Source organism: Macaca fascicularis, chromosome 15 (assembly GCF_037993035.2).
Source record: "Macaca fascicularis isolate 582-1 chromosome 15, T2T-MFA8v1.1".
In the NCBI taxonomy this organism is placed as follows: domain Eukaryota; kingdom Metazoa; phylum Chordata; class Mammalia; order Primates; family Cercopithecidae; genus Macaca; species Macaca fascicularis.
The window spans coordinates 47,979,141-48,002,177 of NC_088389.1; the positions used below are offsets into that span (position 1 = coordinate 47,979,141).

At 44.5% G+C, this 23,037-nt stretch overlaps 1 protein-coding gene across 39 annotated transcripts in view; it reads right to left on the reverse strand.

Annotated features, from left to right (window-relative positions):
* The window catches only part of PALM2AKAP2 (PALM2 and AKAP2 fusion), a 523,331-nt gene that overhangs the window by 26,023 nt on the left and 474,271 nt on the right, over positions 1–23,037 (reverse strand). For 36 of the 39 annotated variants that reach the window (XM_074016842.1, XM_074016837.1, XM_045373610.3 and 33 more), the window contains one exon: positions 7,956–10,377. In XM_074016842.1, coding sequence (XP_073872943.1) covers positions 7,956–10,377 — 2,422 coding nt within the window. Of the gene's footprint in view, positions 1–7,955; positions 10,378–21,276; positions 21,376–23,037 lie in introns of those variants that run through there. The other 3 variants (XM_074016852.1, XM_065530241.2, XM_074016847.1) reach the window with 1 other exon arrangement.

The window sequence follows — 23,037 nt, forward strand, 5'->3', positions numbered from 1 at the left end:
TGTCCACAAACTCTCTGCCTGACCCACCTCACCCCCTAGTTTTCCACCCCATACGTATGTAGCACACAAAGATCAAATAGACCTGAAATGCCAATCTCCTTGGCAAAGTACACAGCAAGTAACTATGGCTAGTAAAAGACACAGTCATATTCTGCCCTGAACTCCAGCAGTCACAGAGGATATCCTGCTCCCAAGCCTGGTTTTGATTACTTCCTATTTCTTACCAAGGAACTTGCAAGAATTAGGTTCTTTGATTCACCTCCTCTTTGTCACCTGAAAACTATGCATCTGTTTTTGTACATGGCTGAGTTTGATTCCTCAGAAGATGCTCCCCTAACTAACTTGCGGCATGGAGAGGCCATGCAGAAGTAGGCAATGAGGACATCACGTGGTGGCCCAGCACCAGCAGGAGTCAACCCAGACATGTGGATATATCCGAAGACCCAGCACAATCAGCAGGAACAGCGGAACCTGCTTACACCAGGGAATTCAGCTGGTGGGGAACGTTCTGCTTTTTCCAAAGTTCTGCTGCCCAGAAGCTGTGATCGCAGGCTTGTTACAGAAGAAAGACTTCTGAGCCTACAGCATCTCAAGAGTGAGGCTGACAGGCAGGTTTAATCATGGCAGTTGCCCTTTCCAAAACTTTAACGGTAATGTCTAAAGAGAATGTGGAATTCTATACTTTGAAAAGTCCTGATTTCATTGCACACCTTCACCCCTTGCCAAACACAGCTTCAACATAGTCTTTTCTTACCAATTCCTTTCCAAATGGCATGCATTTTTCAAGAAAACATACTTGCTGGGTTTAGGTAAAGAGAACACAGGGAAGTTATGGTCCAAGGAAGAAAGCTCAATTTTTAAAAGGCAAGGAGAACAGTACGTAGTAATGGTGCTCAATGATCACCAGTCAACTAACTTAGTTGACTTTGACCCCACTGAACCAAAAGTGTTCATGTTTAGTTAACAGAATAATGAACACTTGTCCCTGCTCATCCTCAAATTTAAAAATTGCTTCCTTGCTTGAGTACTCAGTTCTTTCAAAGTTTTCAAGGAATGAGCCTGTTTCTGGAGTAAATGGCAGAGTTTCTTCCTGGGAAATAAACTTTCAAAAAGAACTCACAAGAGCAGCTAGGCTAGATGGCTGAAGTGGACTAAGTTAGTCCCTTGGCTATCTGCTCAGATCTTTGGACAGCCTGAGTAATTTTGCCTACTGTAATTTGGGGCATTAGAATTGAGTTCTGAAAGCAGAAAGGAATCATCCTGGGTCACTAGGGAAGCGCTGTTTCATGGCCTCTGAGAGTCAAATTTATATACCCAGGCCACTGCAAGAGAAGGATTGCAGAGCTATAGTGGCTCCTAAAAGGAGGATCAGGAAGGACCCAGGAAAATGCAGGGGTTGGGCATGAGACTGGGAAAGGGTAGAGGGAACCTGAGCTACAGGTTGGAGAGAGAGAAGCTATTACTGCATACCTTGCAGAGCAGGCTCAACAGACAGGAAGGAGAAGGTAGGGGAAAGAAGATGGATTTTGGAGACAAATGAGAGCCTGAGTTTGAAACCAGACTCTCCCATTTTCACGCTGAGTGACCTTGGGCAACTTAATCTCTCTGGGCTCTAGTAGTAATACTTTGAAAAAGAATAATATTACAGGTCTACAACTCTTCATGCATAATTCCCAAATCCAAAAAAGTCTGAAAAGAAAGATTTTTCATAACTTATTTGGCAGCAAAACCTGACATGAGCTGACATGAGGGTCTCCTAGTCTTTCCCCACTTAATGTAACTAATTCTTCTTCTCAAGTTTTAGAGTAGAAATTTAATTTGATCACAGGGTGTTGCCCCAGAACCTGCCAGTTGTGTTAAATAATAGTATATTCATTGCATTACTTTTCTAAATAATAGTATGTACTTTATAAATTCTCTAAAATCAGAAAAAGACTGAATCCAGAAATATATCTGGCCTCAAGGGTTAATTTGTATCTGAGAGGGCTGTTGGGAGGATTCAGTGAGAAAATAAGAAATGTCAAGTGTGAAATAACTAGTATTATATGCAGCTTTAAGGCCTTGATAAATTGTAACTACCATTATTAGACTTGTGTCACCAGAGAATGTTCTAGAAACATGGTGGTGGACAATAACCATCTGTGGACATGCCACAGTAAGCTTTAGCTAGCTTCACACAGCCGGCAGGGCTCCTACAAGCTGCACAGTTGGTGCCTGCCTTGCAGGAAAGAGAGGCACTGAGTACTACCGATGGGGAGCTCTCTCATCATCAATCCTTCCGTCAGATGCCGACACAAGGGGCTTCCCCCATGGAGCAATGAGGGCACCTCAAATAAAACCGTGCCTCATCTGGCTCTAATTTAGCATGGCACACTCCACCAAGCTCTGCTTCATGAAGACTGTGTGGACACTCACAAACATATTTTTCCTAAGACTTTCCCTTGTGATATTTGCAGATAATGAAGGGGAAAGAACAAAGACCCAGTTAAGAATCTTTATAATAATATAATGATCACCTCATGTGGAATCTTAAACAGACAGCAGCAGAAGTCAATACTTCCTGTACATCTTACGAAAGTAAGATTTATAACGGTCACATCTTTCCACATATTAGAATACATGAACAGACACCCCAAGCTGTGGAACTTAATAGCAACCTACACCACCTTCTCTTTTGCCACTCTCCATAATGTAGGTCTCATGGGGTGAATGATCTGACTTGGTAGATAAATTCAACATCTGGCATGAAAACAGAAACTTTCAAAAAACCAAACAAATCATCACCTAACCGTGTTTCTCTGGCATGCTTAGAACTTGGAAGTGAAACCAGGATATCTAATAATAGACATAGATACTAAAGTGAGAACTGTTGGCAACACCAATATGAAAAGACATTTGAAAAGGTCTTAAACTGTAACTTCAATACAATGTTTGGATATCCCACCCCCTAATTCTTTCCTCAAGGGTGTTTTACAGCAGTGTGTGAGTTACCCCTTCAAATCAGGCTCATGTACCTGCAAAGGTGCTTCCTTTATTCTCTCTCTCTTTTTTTTTTGAGACATGATTTCACTTTGCTGCCCAGGTTGGAGTACAATGGTTCAATCATAGCTCACTGCAGCCTTGAACACCTGGGCTCAAGCAACCTTCTTGCCTCAGCTTCCCAAGTAGCTGGGACTACAGGCATGTGTCACTACACTCAGCTAATTTTTTTTTTTTTTTTTAAGAGATGGGGCCTTGTTATGTTGCCTAGGCTGGTCTCAAACTCCTGAGCTCAAGCAATCCCCTTGCCTCCACCTCCCAAAGTGCTGGGATCACAGGCATGCACCACCACCCCGGCCTTCCTCCTTTTAGTCTCTAAGTGCCATCAGCAGAGGGCACACATGTACACACTATTGGGAGCATGGCTCCTCACATAACATACAGGGTGTTCACCAAGACGGCGCCAGCCTTCCAAAGTGCTCATAAGCAGGAAGAGCTCAATCCAAGCCTGTGAAATGGATTCATTACAACAGGAAGACAATGAGTCCATCAACTCACAGTGAGGCAGGACAGCTCGGGGTTGTGTTCAGATAATTACTCCTTTAAAAACTCTCACAGGCTTCTCACTGACCACAGTGTAAACTCTAAAGTCTACAACCTTTAATATGATTGACAGAGCTCTTGGTTGTCTGACTCCAAATCAGTTTCTGTTTTGTTTTAAATCTCTTCCTTTAACTTACTCTTAAACATCTCAAATGTGCCAAGTTCTCTATTCCTTTTGAGCCTCTCTTAGGTGCCTTTCCTTCTCCCCTACACCCTGAGCCCAACTTTACCCCTTCATTTCTCAGCTTAGACAGTAATTTCCTAAGGAAGGAAGACTTTCTTTACCCTCCGAATGACATGGTCTTCCTTGTTTTGTGCTCCTACAGGTCTCTGTGCTTCTCTGTCATAAAACTGCCTCATTTGTTTAATGTTGTTTCTTTTACTGAACCATTAAGTTCCCTGAGAGCAGGGACTACACATTTTTGTTCACCTCTGTATAAACAAATGTCATTCAAATTCTATTAAAGTGGAGCTTCTTCCTTTAAAAGTCAAATAAGGGCCAGGCATGGTGGCTCACGCCTGTCATCCTAGCACTTTGGAAGGCCAAGGCGGGTGGATCACCTGAGGTCGGGAGTTAGAGACCAGCCTGGCCAACATGATGAAACCCTGTCTCTACTAAAAATACAAAAAACAAACAAACAAAAAAATTAGTTGGGCATGGTGTTGGGTACCTGTAATCCCAGCTACTCAGGAGGCTTAGGCAGGAGAATCACTTGAACCTGGGAGGTGGAAGTTGCAGTGAGTCGAGTTTGCCCCACTGCACTCCAACCTGTGCAACAGAGCAAGACTCTGTCTCAAAAAAAAAAAAAAAAAAGGTCAAATAAGAACCAACAAGGTAATTTCCAGATACCTGGTCATTAACAATGACTATATGCTTTTCAAAACAGAACTTCTATCATTCATTGTCCATCTTTTAAAAGCAAAGACACTAAAAGCAAAACCAAACATCATTTCCACACCTGGGGGATGGGGTTTCCGTCTAGACTTTTGTATGGAAAGAATTAGAAGATTTCTCCTTCCTTACCACATCTTGGCTTGGATCTTATTTGCTTTAAGGTTTTAGGATTCCAGCATGCCACCAGCATGATTTCTACCAGAGAAGTTAAAAATTGTATTTTTCATCACCAAGTATCCAATCATCAATCTGAGTCACACAACAAACTAGTGGAGTCACTTCTTCTGGCATAAAATATGAAATGTGCCATAGGAACTTGGTAATATCTCCATTCACAAAACCATTGGAGCCAGGAGTTCTGACCCTAGTCATGAATTGTCTAGTTTGGCTGCTCAGAGTCATGTGTCAGCCTTCTCCCTGATCATGAACTTGGAGGTTGGCCAGCCAAGCAATACTCCAAAGATTTCCAGGCATGAACAGGAAGAAAATTGTATTTTACATTCCATTTCGTTCAACTCATGTTGTAATTCTGGGAAGCCCGGGTGCCTGCTTTAAATGTTCTACAGATAAACATGAAGAAATGACATGCATGCATATCATTATCATGATTTTACTCAATATGACATCAAGACTAGAGCAGACTTGCACGGATGAATTACTATCCCCCTGTAGGGAGCAGAAATCAGTCCTATGAGGGTAGGATATGGGAGAACAGATCAGTATCAGCATGGAGGGAAGTACTGGGGAGATTGATACTGGGTTGCTGAGATGCCACTGGCAAGCCTTAGGATGCTGACTTGTTTAAGGCAGCCTTGGTCCTGGTGGGGAAGCCTGATGGACAACAGCCGGTGGGGGAATCAGGAGAAAGCATTAAAATGTCTTTATATTAGACAATTGTTTATGTGCTGGAAATAAAGTTGGAGGTAATATGGTGAGGGGTTCGATTAACAGACAGAGCCAGAGAAACCTGAACATACTCATGCTATGGTCTGAATGTTTGTGCCCGCCCCCCACCTTATTCATTTGTTGAAACTTTATCACTAACTTGATGGCATATATTAAGAAAGTCACTGCACTCTTCCTCTTCTTCCTCCCTTTCCTTTCCTTCCCAAACAATTCAGTCCAAAAGTCACTAGGCCAGGCTGAATAAGATGGTACCTGCTGTAGTGTTGGAGCCCAGGGAGGGTAAGGAGGGTGTTGGTGAAGGGGGGTGGCAGTGGCCACCCAGAAATGATATTGGAGCCCAAGTTTGGTGAGGAAAACAGGAGACTGGTTATACTGGAGTGAGGGGGAAGGAGGGCTAGTTAAATAATAAACATATTACAGATAATAAAAACTAAGTTTTTATTAAAAACAAAACCTTGTTGTCAAGAAGGTGGTTACAAATATGGAAAGGGAGAAAGTATGAATGAGCCTTTTATTATATAAGAATTAAAAAGCAATGGGGCAAACTCATGGTTTTCAAGAGAGATGTGTATAATTTCTAATTCTGTCCACTGAGAGTGCCCAGGGCCAGCGACAATGCAATAACAATGAGCACAGCTCGCACTCAGATCTTTGTTTGTAAATACCATTCTCCATCATCAGAAACTAGTGCTCTTTGGAGAGACGACTGATTTCAGGGTTGGGAAAGTATAAGATGAAACTGGAATATCTTGCGATGCCAGAAATTGAGGAAGCATTCAAAGGGTAACGGGGACATCTCCAAAGGACATATAAGTTAGCCAAAAGGGGCTCCTGTGAGCAGTAACTGAACAAGTTAAGGATAAAAATAATAAAAGAAATGAATTATAATCCATTGAATATCACAGGAATCCATGAGATCATACCAACATAAATAAATGAAGTTTGATAAGAAGTGGGGTGAAAATTGCATAATACCAAAGTATTGCCCTACAAAATATATACGAATTACAAAAGAAAAAAGTAACTACTGTGCAGAAGCCTGGCAGAAACTCCATCAATGGAGTGATCATAATCAATATTAAGTGATCAGAGTTGACACCTGTCCCCATAATGGGACAAACTAATACCACATGCTACCTGTTTGGATACAGTGAGAACACAGCATCAACTTAGTGGGATTCCTACCAAAGAGGCACAACCTGAAAATAATCATATGAAAGCATCAGAGACCCACATTAGGGAGCAGTCTACAAAATTGGGGGTGATGGGGTATCATATTGGCAATTTACTCTCAAATGATTCAAAATAGAAAGACATTTGTACTGTACTTGGGAACTTTTCTTTAGGTTGGAGATTCTTTCAAAATTTAAAAAAGTTAATGAGAAGAGTGACCTTGTGTTATTGTAGATTTGATGGAAGCCAAGTGTCAAGATAAGATTAAGATCTGTATGGACCAAGATAAGTGTCAACAATTATACTTTAGGGTAATGATTCTGAAATTTTCTCCAGTGAAGCATCAGTTTCTCCCTACCAGTCCATTATGAAGCAATAGTTTTATAAAATGCAAAAATCCCATGCTTGGATTTCAGGACAATATCGTATTGCAATAAGAGTTTTCAAATGCTTACTCTCAATGTCTGAACTTAGAATGAACCAGTAGCAAATGATTTCTGGACTAGCTTGGACCACGCTTTGAGCAGTGTTTTCTACAGTTGAAGATGCGTGGATCCCTGATTGCCATCCAATCCACAGTTGAAGATGCGTGGATCCCTGATTGCCATCAAATCCACATGGAAAATCAAAACAACTGGTCACACTGTTATCCAAATGGTAGCAATAATAATTAGCACCCTAATTAACATCAACCATCTACACAAAGTATTCAAAAAAGGGACTGCCCAGGCAATATGAAGGGATTAAACACTTGCCTTTGTGAAGAGTCATTCAACTTCTCGAAAGGGGTCACATGACAAGAAAAGATGTGCCCACCCCTGATTCCAAAGTAGTTGCTTTGTGGTGACTTCAGAAGAAAAACCCAGTTACACAGAAGATAAACAAAAACATTTTGCATGGACCAGTCTGCAATGCCAAGCCATGACTATCATTGCTGGGAAGGGAACCAGCATTCAGAAGGGGTTAGTAGAGGACAGCTCCCAAATCAGATGGGTTTGACTTAACTACAGATACTGAGGGTCAAGCTACTGATTCCAACATAGTCCACACACGGGCCCACTCTGGTTCTATGCCACAAACAGCCTCTCCTTCATACAAGGGCAGGCTTTCAAGTAAAAGAGAACAATTCTTTATAACAAACCAAGTCCAAAGCAGAACAACAAAAAAGGAGCGATTGCATCCTCTGGAAAGTGGCAAACTCCATCCAAGCTCAGGGTTCTTCTAGAGGACACTCTGACACTTTTGTGGCATGTTCCTGTATGCTGGAATTCTCATGCTAGTGTCCCCCCAACACTTATTCCAGACACACACAGAGGAGGCTCCACATAGAAACCCATGAGCTGGAATCAACAACAACAGACTGCTGTGGCATGTCTCTCATGTGAGGCACCTCACTTACCTGGGGCAGTTTTATAGCATGTTCTGGAGGGCAGCGATGGGGCGTTCTTTGTCCTGGGGCTCTGTGTACTCTGCAAGACTTGTCTCTGCCTCTTCAGCTCCTCTTCCCTTTCCTGAGCTGCTCGGATCTCTTCCTCAATCATGGACAAAGTCCGCTGTTTCCTGGACCTCAGCTTGAAGGGTCCAACCATCACGTCGGATTCTTGAGTGGCCAGGAGGGAGGCTGTGCTTCTCAGCTCAGCTGCCTCCGAGTACTTGCTGAAATAGCTTCCTTCGGGCCTGGTCTCCTCCATGTTAATCGGGCCACTGGGTTGCACAGCTGGCACTGGCTGGGGGGGCCCCCTTTCCCTGAGTGCCCTGTCTTCAGCAGGCAGAATCTTTGGTAATACATCCCTTTTCTCTTGAACAGGAGAAGACACCTGAGGTGGCTCAAACATGCTCTGAGGCTTTTCTGAGCCGAAAGCCCCAGCTTCAGCTTCCTCTACAGTTGCTTCAGGTCCCTGTTGCTCTGCTCCATCCCTGCTGGTTTTAGACACAGCTTTATCCACCTGCTCGGCTATGGCTTGTTGAATGGCATTCTGCACCAGGAGGCCAGCCTGATACTCCAAGGGATCATCAACCGACGGAGAGTCCCCCAGCGTGGAGGAAGGGGAATAGAAACCATGATCGCTAAATGACTTGGAGACGCCTTCTCCTCGGCCCTCTGAGGGGTTGTCAGTTTGTGGCGTCTGCGGCAGAGAAAAATCAGCCAGTGAATTTTCCTGGAGGGCATTGGTTGTCTCATTGGAGGCCCCACTGTCACTGATGTTGTCCATGCTGAAATCATTGGATAGGGTCTCCAGGACTGTGGTATCCTGAGACCTCACCGACAATTCATCAAGACCAGAGTCAAGCTCCTCTTGGGTCAAGGAGACATTGACAGATTTTGAGAAATGATCCAAAATCCCATGGTCATCATCCTTGACCACGGTGAGGACGGCCCGGGCGCTCGTAAATTCTCCATCCTCTGCCCACAGTTTAGATAAGGGCCCACGTTTAGCAGGCTCACTGTAGGGCCCTTCCTTCCCCTGAGGGGCTGTGTTGCCCTGGCTCCCTGCTGCCGATGGGGTCTCCAGGGCACCGGGGGATTTCTGTCCCTTGGTGGCTGAGGCACCACTGTCTTCTGGAGGTCCCCCGACAGAAGGTGGTCTCGGATTAGTCAGTGGCTTGTCTGAGTTGACTGATCCCAGAGGCCTGTAGAAAGGCTTGATGGAGAACAGCCTGGGTGTACTCTGGCCCTTGGCCACTGCTTGCCTGGAATTCTCCATCAGCTGAAATTGTTTGCGAGCAGCAGAGAAATCTATCTGCTCTGTGACAATGTCCTCCTTTGCTTTGTCAATCATGCTTGCGCATTCATGAGAAGAGGCAGGGGCCGTGCAGAGCTGTGATGGGGGCTGCTGCTGCTGCTGCTGCTGCTGCTGTAACTGTTGCTGCAGCAGCAACTGTTCCTGCTGTGCCCTTTTCTCCTTGCGCTCCTTGTACTTTTTGTGCGACTCCAGATGTTCCTCGTCCAGCTGCTCCTCGATGGTTTTTTCCTGCGGGGGATTCCACCATTTTGCTGCAATGCCAGGATTCTTCTTGACGGCCTGGCTGCGGATGAGCTCCCTCCTCTCCTTTTCCAGCTCCAGCATCTCTTCCGAAGGCCTCACTTTTCTAACGCAGTATTGTTCTTTCTCACGCTCGTCATCCTCAAAGAGCTTGGAGGGCTTCTTGTCCTCATGGAAGGCACGCAGCTCAAACTTGGCCTCCTTCTTCAGTGTGGTGAGAGTGAACTCTCCGTCTCGGGAAGAACACCATGAGCTGGTTGAGGAGCTGGGGCTGACAGGGGCCTGCAGGCTGTCCCCCAGTGCATCTCTAGGCTGGCTAGGGGAATGGCCATTTGTTCTTTCTGCCTCTGCCATGGGGTCAGGGCTGCTATTACTGAGCTCGATGTGAGGCAGTGCCTGCTGGCTAGCTGTTCTCTCAGTGGGTTCTGGTTGGGCCGTCTCGTGGACAGCGGGGCTTAGGCCACCCACCAGGACCACTGCACCAGGCTCTGGGGAGGATGTTCCATTGAATGTTCCGTCCACAGCAGAATCACAGCAGTTGGCCTCCAGCACCTCATCTAGATAGCGGATCTCTCTGGCAACATCGTTATCCAGGGATTCGTGGTGATCAGTGAGGAGGCCATTATGTGGGGGTGAATAGAAAGGGGAAGGGTGGTCCATGGGATGTGGGGTAGAGGTGATTCCAGGAACACTTTTACATTCTGCAACAGACACCTCAATTTCCATGTTCTTGTGATCTGGGGAAAGAGAGCTGGTAACAGGCTCCAGGAGGGTGGCACTATAGTCGTCTCCCTCGCTTTTTAGCCGGATATCATCCTCAGAAAGCTGGGGAGGCTTCTGGAATAAAGAGAAAACAAAAGTCGGGGTTAAATACTGCATCTCTTATGGATGTGAATGCTGACAAACTGACTCATAACTAAGAGGAAGGAAAATGGAAACCACAGTGACAAATTCTTTTGAATAGAAATTTCCTAACAATCCCTTAAATGTTCATTTTCTTGTAGTAACGGGTGCCCAACCCTCTCTATTTTACAGATTCCATTTTGTTTACATGCTAGTGCCATTTTTAAATTTTATCTACTAAGGTGGAAGGGATTACATCATTATTGTACCAGAGTCTTCCCAAGTATTTTGTAGGAAATGATTGCAGGCTATGCAATAGGACTATTAATAGGATTGAAAAAAGAAGGTCCTTTTGTATGAACAGATCTTTAAAACATATGACTCTCTGCCAGATGTAATGCAGTTATTCTGGAGACAAGAAACTTTTTGGAAAATCTTTCCAGAATAAAATACTGGAAAACAGTAGATCTCTTTAATGGCAGCACATAGGCTACAGTGCCTCACTGCCACGGCTGTTACTGACCATGTGCCTTATAAACACCATCACCAAAGCCACTGACTGCACAGCTGTTTTCTGGGATTGCATCAAAATAATACTCTTTAGTTAAGAAGTCAGCATTGCTTTGAAAAACTAATGGCCAATGGTACCTTTCCTCCAGTTTCTTAACTGCTTTATATGTGATATCTTCAGTTTGTGATTCAATAAGAAAACTCTATCTTCTTAATGTTTTAAAATTCATCATATATATATACACATACATATATACACACACATACACACACACACATACACACACACATATATATACACATATTATTTTTTTAAATGGGGTCTTGCTCTGTGGCCCAGGCTGGAGTGCAGTAGTGCCATCTTGGCTCACTGCAACCTCCACCTCCCAGGACCACAGGTGTGTGCCATCACCCCTGGCTGATTTTTTTTTTTTTTTTTTTTGGAGAGACAGAGTTTCTCCCTGTCACCCAGGGCTGGTCTTGAACTCCTGTATTCAAGCAATCTGCCCGCCTCAGCCTCCCGAAGTGCTGGGATTACAGACATGAGCCACCATGCCCAACTTATCTATCCTATTTTTCTACCAGTTATCTAGCCTATGTAATTTTGTTATTTGGCATTAGAAACATTAATTTTCAAATTATAAGATGATTTTCTTTTTCATATCAAAGGACTCTGGCTTATCTCAAAGAATCCCAGTAAAGTATAAATTTAATTAGAGTTACCCTCAAGGACTTTACTAACACCTAGGTCGGCTTTGTCTCCCTATCTCAAGTTTATAATGTGCCTTGTATTATTGACATAGGACAATGCAAAATTGCAAGAGGGTGTAATCTTCATTTATCTAAGGTTTCAACAATTTTAAATGCTTAGAATATTAAAGCACCACCTTGGGATGATTCTCAGGAAATTAATTTCAAAATCCTTCCCCAAAAAGTAGATAATTATGGATTTGTTTTTAAGACCTAAGAAAACACAGGAGTTCACCGTAAGTGCTCTACATTGCTGTCAAAATGTTGAAAAACTCTCCGGGTTATCCATGAACTGGGGGGTTTCCTTCAATCTTCATTTCCCACGTTTCCTTTCAGACTTAAATTATTCAAGTAATGTATATGTCTTCTCCATTAACAGGCACGAATAATGAGTATTCCTCTTTTGTCAACATCTTCTGTTCTCTGATTTTCTTCCAGTCTAGGTCTGGTCTTTGTTAAACAGTGATACTTAACACAATATTTATAATTGCTAACATCTTTATTTTTTATTTTTGACCATCATTAAATAGTAGTTTTTGCTGCTACCTTCTTTTTTTTTTTTTTTTAAAGAGACAGGCTCTTGTTCTGTTGCCCAGGCTGAAGCACAGTGATGTGATCATAGCTCACTGCAACCTTCAACTCCTGAGCTCATGGGATCCTCCTGCCTCAGTTTCCCTTAGGACTACAGGTGGGTGTCACCATGCCTGGCTAATTTTTAAAATTTTTTGTAGAGATAGAGTCTCGCTATGTTGCCTAGGCTAGTCTCAAACTCCTGGACTCAAGTAGTCCAGCCTTGGCCTCCCCAAAGTGCTGGGATTACAAGCGTGAGCCATCATGCAGGGCCAGCCTTTTAAAACTGTTAACTAAACTTTTTGTTGGATAAGGCATTGTCGGTAACTTCTACTCATATATCATTAAGAATTACACAAAATCTGAATGCTGAAACTTACTGGCGGCCATTCAATTCCAAGTAAACCTAGGCCAAAATTAGCCTACTCCATGGAAAATTATTACTGGAATAAGAAGACAAAGAGAGATTCATGGTACTGCTAAGATGAGTCCGATTACCTATGGCACCTTTACCCCTGGCTTCTTTTGGCTAATGACTCACTGCTGATATTCTGCATGGGAACAACAGAGCTCTCCTTCTATCCTTTTTGGCTTTGGGGTCGAGGTGGGCGGAGGGGAGTGGGAAAACAGTAGGAAGCCGGTAGGACTGAAATATGGTTAGAAAACACTGCTCTCCTGAAACACAAGATGCTTTAGAATACTCGAGGAGAGGAAGAAGGGCAACGTAATAGTAAAGGAAACTAAAAGGCAAATAATTAGTTCTATAGTTTAATGAATTAATCTTCATTAAACATGATGGGAACTTATTCTGCAGGGTCACAATGAAATTAGCAGCAACGATAAGCTCCAGAAGACAACACCCTTTCTAAAAAAAAAAAAAAAAAAACCAGTTCCCTGTACTTCCAAGAAAGCCCTAAGTCTATTTTAGAGTTTTCTTAGTCTGAATCAGGCAAATGAAGAACTTGCCTCTCTTTGTCTCTTGTTGCTAATCAGAGGAAGGAGTGATGTGGCTTATCTCCAAAGCCATTTCCCAAGAAGCCTTTCTGCTCCTCACATCAGCATTGTCCCTTTCTCTTGAATGTTTCACACATCAAGTGCTCGATGATGAATGAGCAGATGCCTTTCCATGTTTTCTTTTTAGGACTCAACAATTGAACAGCTCTTTCTAAGGCACTCTTTTTGAACTACAAATAGTTGTTTTGGTACCAAATTTTTAAAATCTAAGACGAGAATTTGACAATATACTTTTGCAGTTGTCTGAAAAAAATATATAAAACTGCCATTATCTTTGAATCAGAAATTAATTTACAAGTAGTTATGTCTTCTGTGATCGGTCAAACAGATTTTAAAATATGCTAGTTAGTTGGCAGAGTGCAGTAGCTCATGTCTGAAATCCCAGCACTTTGGGAGGCTAAGGTGGGTGGATCACTTGAGGTCAGGAGTTTGAGACCAGCTTGATCAACATGGTGAAACCCCCTCTCCACTAAAAATACAAAAGTTAGCCGGGCATGGTGGTGTACACCTGTAATCCCAGCTACTTGGCTTGAGAATCGCTTGAACCTGGAAAGCGGAGGTTGCAGTGAGCCAAGATAGTGCCACTGCATTCCAGTCTGGGCGAGGAAGTGAGACTCTGTCTCAAAAAAGGTTGGGTGTGGTGGCTCACGCCTGTAATCCCAACATTTTGGGAGGCCAATGTGAGCGGATCACTTGAGGTCAGGAGTTTGAGAACAGCCTGACCAACGGTGGTGAAACCTCGTCTCCACTAAAAATACAAAAGTTGACCAGGCATGGTGGTGTACACCTGTAATCCCAGCTATTTGGCAAGAGAATCACTTGAACCCGGAGAGCGGAGGTTGGAGCATTCCAGCCTGGGTGAGGAAGTGAGGCTCGGTCTCAAAAAGGAAAGAAAAAAAGAAGCAGCAGCCCACGCGGTGGCTCACCCCTGTAATCCCAAAACTTGGGGAGGCTAAGGCAGGCCGATTACCTGAGGTGAGGTCAGGAGTTTGAGACCAGCCTGGCCAACACAGTGAAACCCCGTCTCTACTAAAAATACAAAAAATTAGCCAGGTGTGGTGGCAAGTGCCCCTGTAATCCCAGCTACTTGAGAGGCTGAGGCAGGAGAATCGCTTGAACCTAGGACAAGGAGGTTACAATGAGCCGAGATCACGCCACTGCACTCCAGCCTGGTCAATAAGAGTGAAACTCCATCACACACACACACACACACACACACACACACACACACACACACAAGGCTAGTTACTTGTTAAAAGTCAAAGTTAGTGGGGGTTCCAGGGTAATTTGAGATGAATCCTTTCCAATACATTTTTTTAAACCTCTAGACACTGGCGGGTGTAAACAGGAAAAAGGCCCTCCTTCTTGTGAGCTATATGGCATCCAGTCCCCCTTTCCCATAAATTCAGAAAATTCTTCCTGACACTAAATTCCATCTACTCAGGGAGCAGCAGGTTTAACCTCTAATTGGTATGGAAGTATTTAAAGAGATAAACAACTCTGAATTACAATCATGCACCAGAGGTCTTGAGGTTTTGTAAAGTTAGACAACAATGATAACAAAAGAGTGAATTCCTGAGTTCCACTGTAAGCAGTAAGAATTTGCCTTCATGCATGATGGCCTGATGGAATCAAAGCCACTGGCAACTACACCAGGTAAATAAAAATGGGCTGGAAATCTAACCTATCCGGATTGGGCAGGAATCTGGGCTTGGTATCGTCAGATGATGTCTTGTTTAAACCAACAAATGCTTATTGCTCTCTTTGAAGATAAGAAGGTCCAGAATTTTCTCCATGCTTCAGATTAGGTGAATGTGATTCCAGATTTAGATAAGATGCACATTCATTCAATCAACAGGAAAGTCCTTTTTGAAATGAACTATTTCCCAATGCAAAAAAACAGAAGGATATGAAAGAATCATCCAACTGGGTTTTCTAAGGTCAGAGAAAAACTAGGGTGCAAAGGGGCTGTGAGAGCTTTTTAGATGGGCCCAGCTCACCCTACAGGTAGAGCTCTAACAGCATGACACAGAAACCTGCCTTTCCCACTAAATTCCTAGACTAGTTAACAGCTGGTTAGGATGTCTACCATTTACTTTCAAATACTTGGTCGGGGCAATTTAATACAGCTGTGTGCTTCTGAAATCAGTTTAAATTACATTCCAGGGTCTGACAACCACCCTAACTGGGAACATAAACTCAAGAAATGGTCACCTAGGATCTAATGAGAGATACCACACCCCACAGGTGGCTTCCTCCAGTACTTAGCTCTCTTGAACTCCGGAGAACCCCTGAAGCTTTGTTAATTGGCATAATTAAGGTGAGAAATAGGTTTTCATTAGTGAAATTAGTGGCCTGTCAATTAGCATAATGAATGTTAGAAACCCGTGAAATTGGTGGTGTTCACATTTGTGGATTAGAGATCTTCCTCACCCTTTCATGAAGGGGATATGCCAATAGAGTGAGCCCTTTGGTTTATACACCCTTAGGGATGGTGTTTGAGGTTTGAGAACTAACTATTCTTGTTTCTAGCCTTTGGTTCAGGGGACTTTGGTTGCCTAACACCCACTAAAATGGTAACAGAATCCTGTCTTCATAAAGTTCCCACATCTGTCTTCAGGCAAGGTGGGGGGGTAGCATCTAGAAACTTAGGGACCTGAGAGTTCTTCATACCATTTTTTACAAATGTTTATTTAACACAAGTCTGTATGAGTGCCAGAATTTGGTCCAAGAGACCTGTGTTTAATATAACCTGGTAGCCAGGCTGCTACTAAAGTCACCTTTATCTACCAAAAAGTGTTTAATAGTTTTGCAAAGCAAATTAACATGGCTTAATTTACAACACAGGTGCCTATGTCTCCACCTAAATAATGCAGAAAATGTGGTAATTCAGAGTTTGGTGTCCAAAGACCAGAGTCTGGGGTCATTTCTTGGCTCTACCTATAAAAGTCCTACCAGACTTTTTGTACTATAATTACGGAATTCTGCTGAGAATAGAACTCCTTCGTAAGCAGGACTAATAATATCTCCCAAATCTGTTTTGAGAATTAAGTTAGAAAATGTACTTAAAAGTACTATGTAAACTGTAAAACGGTTAATGCAAATGTTCACTATTATTAAGCCATTTTACACTGAAGTTTAAATGACTGATATTATATTCTTTCTGGCAGGAGACTGAATTTCTTTTGGGAAAAGAGCAGGAGATTTTTAGAAGAAAAGAAATCAACAAGAAAAGATTAAAGAAAAAAGGCCCAGGAAAGACTCAAAGTCAGAACCTATGGCAGCTCTAATCTCCCTAATCTTTCCCTAACCCCAGATCCTTACATGTGAATTTTAGTTGAAGCTGAACACAACTAGGAAGATACAGTTGTGCTGCAACAGAGAGAATAATTTCACAAAATGTCCTTAAAAGTTAAGCCCTGAAATGCAGTAAGTAGAATAAGTAGTCAAGAACCACCAGACCTGGGGCTCCAGTCACATGAGAAGCAGAGGAGGGGTCACACACTGGATAAAACAGAACCTGGTCCATCTCCATTACTCAGCTAGCCAAGTAAACGTATGAGTGAATGAGACAGCCCTGACAAGCCTGTCCCGTGGGCATCTGTAAGCGTGGCATCCCCATTTTCTAGTTGACACATGTCTAATAGCTTATCATTTCATAGTACATGCACATACATATGTCAGCTGATGCTTGAAACATGGCCCTCTGTTAAGTGGGAAAGGCACGAATTTTATTTCAGTCTTAAAACTTCAGAATAACAGGTATAGAGAAATAAAGGGATGTTTCTCAAGATCATCTGGCTAGTAAGTCCCCTAGCCAGGATTTGAAGGTCGGTTCTTCTCATTCTATCCTGATATATCAAAATGCATTCTCAATAATAGGAGGCTTTTGAAATGACATGGGAAATGGTAAGAAGAGTGGATGGATCAAAAGAGAGTTAGCTTGGCTTTTTGGTTGATCTTTTACTTGCTTGAATCTCTACAGATGATGTGAGACTCACAATTTAGCTTTAAAAGTCAATGATCTCTTTGCCTTCTTTATTCAGTCTTGGTCAGAGACAGATGAACTCCGTCGAGACTTAACTCTCTGGAGACATATCTGCTGCTCTATGTGTCAGCTAGAAATGTGACTTCTTGGGCCAGGTGCGGTAGCTCAGGCCTGTAATCCCAGCACTTTGGGAGGGTGAGGCGGGTGGATCATGAGGTCAGGAGATCAAGACCATCCTGGCTAACACAGTGAAACCCTGTCTCTACTAAAAATATGAAAAACTTAGCTGGGCATGGTGGTGGGTGCCTGTAGTCCCAGCTACTCAGGAGGCTGAGCCAGGAGAATGGCGTGAACCTGGGAGGCGGAGCTTGCAGTGAGCCAAGATCGCGCCACTGCACTCCAGCCTGGGCGACAGAGCGAGACTCCATTTCAAAAAAAAAAAAAAAGAAAGAAAGAAATGTGACTTCTTGCACAGTCTGGGAGTTTCACCCTCTGGGCTGGGCTCTGAAGGGGTTCTGTTTCCTCTGGCCACTTGCCAGAGGTAAAATATTAAGATCCCATGTCCATGTCATTGTGATGGACACTGTGAGAAAAGGCTGAAACTCCTCACCAACACCACAAGTGAGATTCTAGAAGCCTGTTTACATTTGCACAGAAAACACAACAGCAGGGCCCTGATCCCTGACCCACTGGGCATAGACACCCATGTGTTCTTTCTGCCCAGGGTACCTAGGCCTGCAGCTAGGCATGTCATGAACAGAGATAACTTTAAGGAAGTGCATTTTCCTTAGCAGGCCTGCCTGAGCCCAGGCAGAGAGCGGAAAGGTGTCCTTCACCACAAGGACAATGTTCACTGTGTTCACAGCCTCCGCTCTGCCCCACCATCCTCAGGCTGTTAAAGCTCGACAGTGTCCCTAACCCATCTCGACCTCCCAGGCTCCTAGCCTAAATGCACAGTGTGACCCAAATTACTCAAACACCAGGCTGTACAACCAGGTTTCTCTGCTCTGAATAACCCAGATTACTTCCTACTAAAGCCACGACATTTAAATTAGAAATGCTTTTCTCCAGATAATAGGTGACCCGATCCTTTAATCCAGTTATTTATAAGTTCCACCAAAAATACAAACTCACTCTTGGCCTAGGAACAGAGGCATGGCTATAAAACAAAAATTCTTCATAGCTGTGAAATCAGAGAGTATCTCCGTTTTCGCTTCTCATCCTGCCTCTCTTTTGTAAGTCACGTTTTCAGTACACAGGACGCAACGACAATCATGATGAAGAACTGGTTCCACGAGCTATGCGTGGCTGTCTTTAGAGAGGTTCTTCCTAAACTTTTAACTTTCTGGCTAAGTCAGGATGTCTCCAGCACTAAGGCAAATGCAGAAGGGGTAGGGTGGGGTGGGGACTGCGGGCAGGGGTGGGGGTGGGGGCGGGGGGAGAAGGAAGTGCACCTGGCTGGTGGATGATGCCCAGAGACCTAAAAGATGACCACATCAGCTGAACCTCATCAGCTTTGGACAAACCAGGCAAAGCTACAGTCAGGAGGTCTGGGGGAGGCTAACTCCCCAAACCGAGGGAACCCGAGGCATAAGGAAGGGGAACAGAAGTTGAAGAGGTCAACACTACCTTGGATCCATAAGCATACCCTGGGACCCTGCACAGCTATATGCTCTCAGCCTGGGCCATGCGAGGTCCTCAGAGCTCCAAGGTGATCCCCCATCCCCAGCAAGAAGCTAACAGACTTGGAGGGAGTGAGTACCAGTTCCCATAAGAAGAACAAATAGCACCAGGGGAAGGAAGGGCTGCAGCAATAGCTGGAAATAAGCTTCCAACCCTCTTCAACGGCACAAATCGTGCCGGGCAAAAATAATTGAAGAAAGCGCGGTGTACCAAAGTTCCTAAGCAGGCTGGCTGCACCTCCTCTGGCCCTCTCTGCTGAAGATGGCAGGAAGGAGAAGAAGCTGGAACTCTGAGGGGGCCCACCCGTTCCACCCTTCCCTGAAGGCACAGACAGCAGGAAAGTCTGGGAACTGCTTGCTGCATGAGTTAGGCTTTGGGCTTCTAAGCTGAGCTTACAAGCGGGAAGTGGCGGAGAGGAGAGGCCCCGGGTGATAACTTGGGCCACATTCCAGTCCTGAGCAGGCTGTCCTCTTCCATGCCCCCGGCAGAGCTTCTTCCGGCCTGTAGAACTAGGGGCCTCTGTTGATTGTGGGAAACTGGGAACCAAGCCACTCCCTAAGGAGGCTAGAGCCTCCCCTCCTAGCTGATGGAAGACAGCCGGCCAGACTCCAGACCTCAAGCACTCCTGGGGCAAACACAGGCTAAATTTGGACCCGACAGGCTCGGGTCAATGCTGTGACCCTTAAAAGGGGCAGATACTAAAACCACTTCTTGGGTTTGCCTCCATGGATCTCCTGCCATGAAGCCATTACAGCTCAATGTGACTAGGGAAGTTCTAAAAAGAAAACTCAACGCTTTGGAGGCCAGGAGTCCTATTCCTGCTCCTGCAGGCCCAGCCTTTTTTTCTGAAAGCTTCTACGGTATTGGTCAAAAGAGTAATTCGCCGTTCTGCTATTCTCTCTGTCTTATGCCTCAGGTACAGGTATGAAGACGGGATGAAAATACTTCTGGAACTCCCCACCTCTTCACTGGAAACAAGGCTTGCCTGTGTCTTGACCCACATTCCTGGTGAAGGAGACCTGGTCAATTTCTCATAGAACGGAGTCTCCCCCAGCACCACAGCTTAGCCTATTAATAACATCCTCTTAGCCCTGCTGAAAAGTCAGTGGCTCCAATCACATCTGGAAAATGTTAAGGTGTTATTTGATGAATACATTTACAGCTTGGGCTTTCTGTGAAAGAAACTGAAGATGGTGTGTGTGGTGGGGGTCAGCAGTGGGGAGGGGAGGAAAGGAAGGAAGCTGCTGTTGCCTTTTCTGCAGCAGCGGATGAAAGGGTTGTTTCTTTCCGTTACTTGGAGACCCACTTCTTACAGGAGTGACTGGGAGGCTTCCGGGTTTCCCGTGAATGAGGAGAGATGTGAGTTTCATGTTTTCCTCAATGGGGAATACGGAGGGCCCTATCAAGGAGCCCTCGGATGCTCTTCTCACCAAAGGCCCTTTTCACTGTGAGATTATTTTGCAAGGTAGTCCCCACCCCAGAACAAACCAAGCTCAAGGCCACAGAGGGAACTCTGGCTCCTGCAAGCTGAGATTTCTAGGGTAACTGATTCTGGTAAAGACAAAAGCAAGCCTCGTTTTTCAATTCTTTATAAATTTGCTGTGTCCCTCTTGGTTTAAAAATAGTTCCGGATCTTGGGTTCATGCCTGGTGAGCAGGTCACGGCAGGGATCAAAAGCCAAGCACCACTGTGGACCCAGCAGAATCCACTATATTGAGGCCGAGCCCCAAGGAAAGACGGTGCCAGACGCATTTGTGGTTAACCCTCTGTCTACAGACGATTCTGTGCCTATAAACGAAGCTGGTGAGGGTCTCCTTCCATCCCCATGAGACCTCCAAGAGACAGGTACCACACATTCCCCCAAAAACCGTATTCCCCCAAGCCACCCTGTGAATGTGGTGAGTTCCACAGCATGGAAACAGAAGGCTGGCTGTAGACCATAGGACTGGGTCTCTTGAACAAATACTAGAGGATGGCTAGGAAACGAGGCACCAGAATCACCCAGTCACTTGGTTCTGTTCTGGAAAAGGGCACACAGATTCTCAGACACACTCACACCATCTTCAAAGCATGATCTGCCACAGACGACTCATATAGCTTTGCACTGTATGTGCAGGACTGAGTGTCCTCTTTTCCTCTTAGCACAAAAGCTGAGAGTTTTATAAGATTTGCAAAAAAAAAAAAAAAAAAAAAGAGAGAGAGGAGAAGCAAGACACCAGTCTGAGCTCGGCTGCCCACTTTACAGCAAGAAAGGACTCTCCACAACACATGAGAGACTCAGAAAACCTCCTCCATAAAGACACTGGCCTCAAAAAAGACCCTGTCCTTTCAAATTAGAAAGAAAAGGACAAGAAGATAAGTCAGCAGACTTGGCTTACCCTGCCCAGAGCGTGCGCCTCAAACCTCCTCAGTGAGAACTGCCTTTTTCCAGACAGATTCCTGCGTGCGCCCTGGCTCAAGCTGGACAAATTCCTCCTGAGCCTCCTGACGGAAGACTGTGATGTCACCGTGGGCCCTCCCTCTGCTCCCTAAAAGGCCATTCACACAAAGAAGGACTTTAACCTCCTTCGGAGAAGCCTGGCCCCTCCCTGGCTGGCCGGAGCTGGAGGGCAGCGGCATTCCCAGCGAGAGCAGGCCCAGCCTGCTCCTGTCACACTCAGGGCTGAACAGAGAGGCAGGAGCTGGTGGCATTGATGTGAATCAGATACCTCTGTCTTCTCGGCAATTCAGAGGTGGGCCCTGGGACAAGCAGGGAATTGATATCCCAGGGGTATTGAGGCAGCAAAAAATCTGAAAGACCCTGGAGAAATCTCCAGTTAGACTTTTCAGGACAGCTTGTGGTGTGTGCTTGTGCGTGTGTACATGCATGTGGTATGTGCATGTGTGTGTGTGTGTGTGATAACAAATGCTCACCACAGAACATTTGGAAAAAAAAATATTCATTCCCCTCCACTCAGAAAAAAAAGTTAATATTTCATTTCATTCCATTGTCTTCTCAGAAATACATATTTAATATCATTGAGACCAGACAGTAAATGCAATTCTGTGCCAAGTTTTTTTTTACTCATATCATTTCACAAGCACTTTTTACGTTATTTAACGGCCCTTGTAAGATGTATTTTAAGTGGCTACATTACAGTCCATGCCAAAGTGGACAGATGCATCTGAAGTCTGAAATGAGTGCTCTCATTTGAAGGAATGTCTGGAGTAAGTAGCTGCACCATCCCATGGCTAACAACAGTCCTCTGCCATCAAGAAAACAGATGCGCATTTGCCTTGGATAGAGACATCAGCGTCACCTCAAAATAGGGTCCCCAGCACTACACTGAGTCTAACGGGGAGTTGGCGTGTTTATCAGTGCTCCCTGCCTGATAACACCGCTGGCTCAACTCTGCCTCCAGATTCTGTCCACCTCGTTCCCTGGAACTCTACGTTGACCTGGAAAATTTGGGGCATAACTTACAGGCGGAACTAGAAAGTCAGTCAGAATTCCAGGTCAGTTCAGTACCATGAAGTACTCACTTTTTCAGTAAGATTTTAGAGGACAAAGAGAACTGAGATTTACAGTAAACTGGGGGAAAGATGACAAAGGCCACGCATGGTTCTGTGGGGCTAGCTCATTTGCGGTCAGTTTTGGAGCAGTTTGTCCTGGCGAGAAGCCGAAAGATGGAACAGGGTTCACCTGTGGTCTGCCCACCAGCCAGTACAGCAGACCTCCTGGGACCCTCCCAAGCACACAAGTCAAGGAAGGGATAATCAGAGTAGATGGCGCCCAGGCAGGCTCTTTTGAAAAGGAAGCTAAAAGTAGACTTCACAAATATTTACAGCATCTAAACAACATTTTCCATATGCTAAAAACATTCTCCAAGTTTATTTAGAAATATTGGGGAATTCCTCAGTGACTGACTTGGTGGTATCAAGTCACCAGGGAGCTCCAAGGGAACTCTGAATTGATGCTGCCCTGTGGAATAATTGGAATGTTCTGTTGTGTAGCCAAAGGCACCTGAATATGCTACTTAGTCATCTAAAGTAAAATGAGGCGGGGAAATCACATGCCAATGGCATTGCTCCACTTGAGAAGGAAGAACCAGGGCAGGACTTTCCATTATGAGGTGCCCTCAACCAGCGATGCAAAAGGG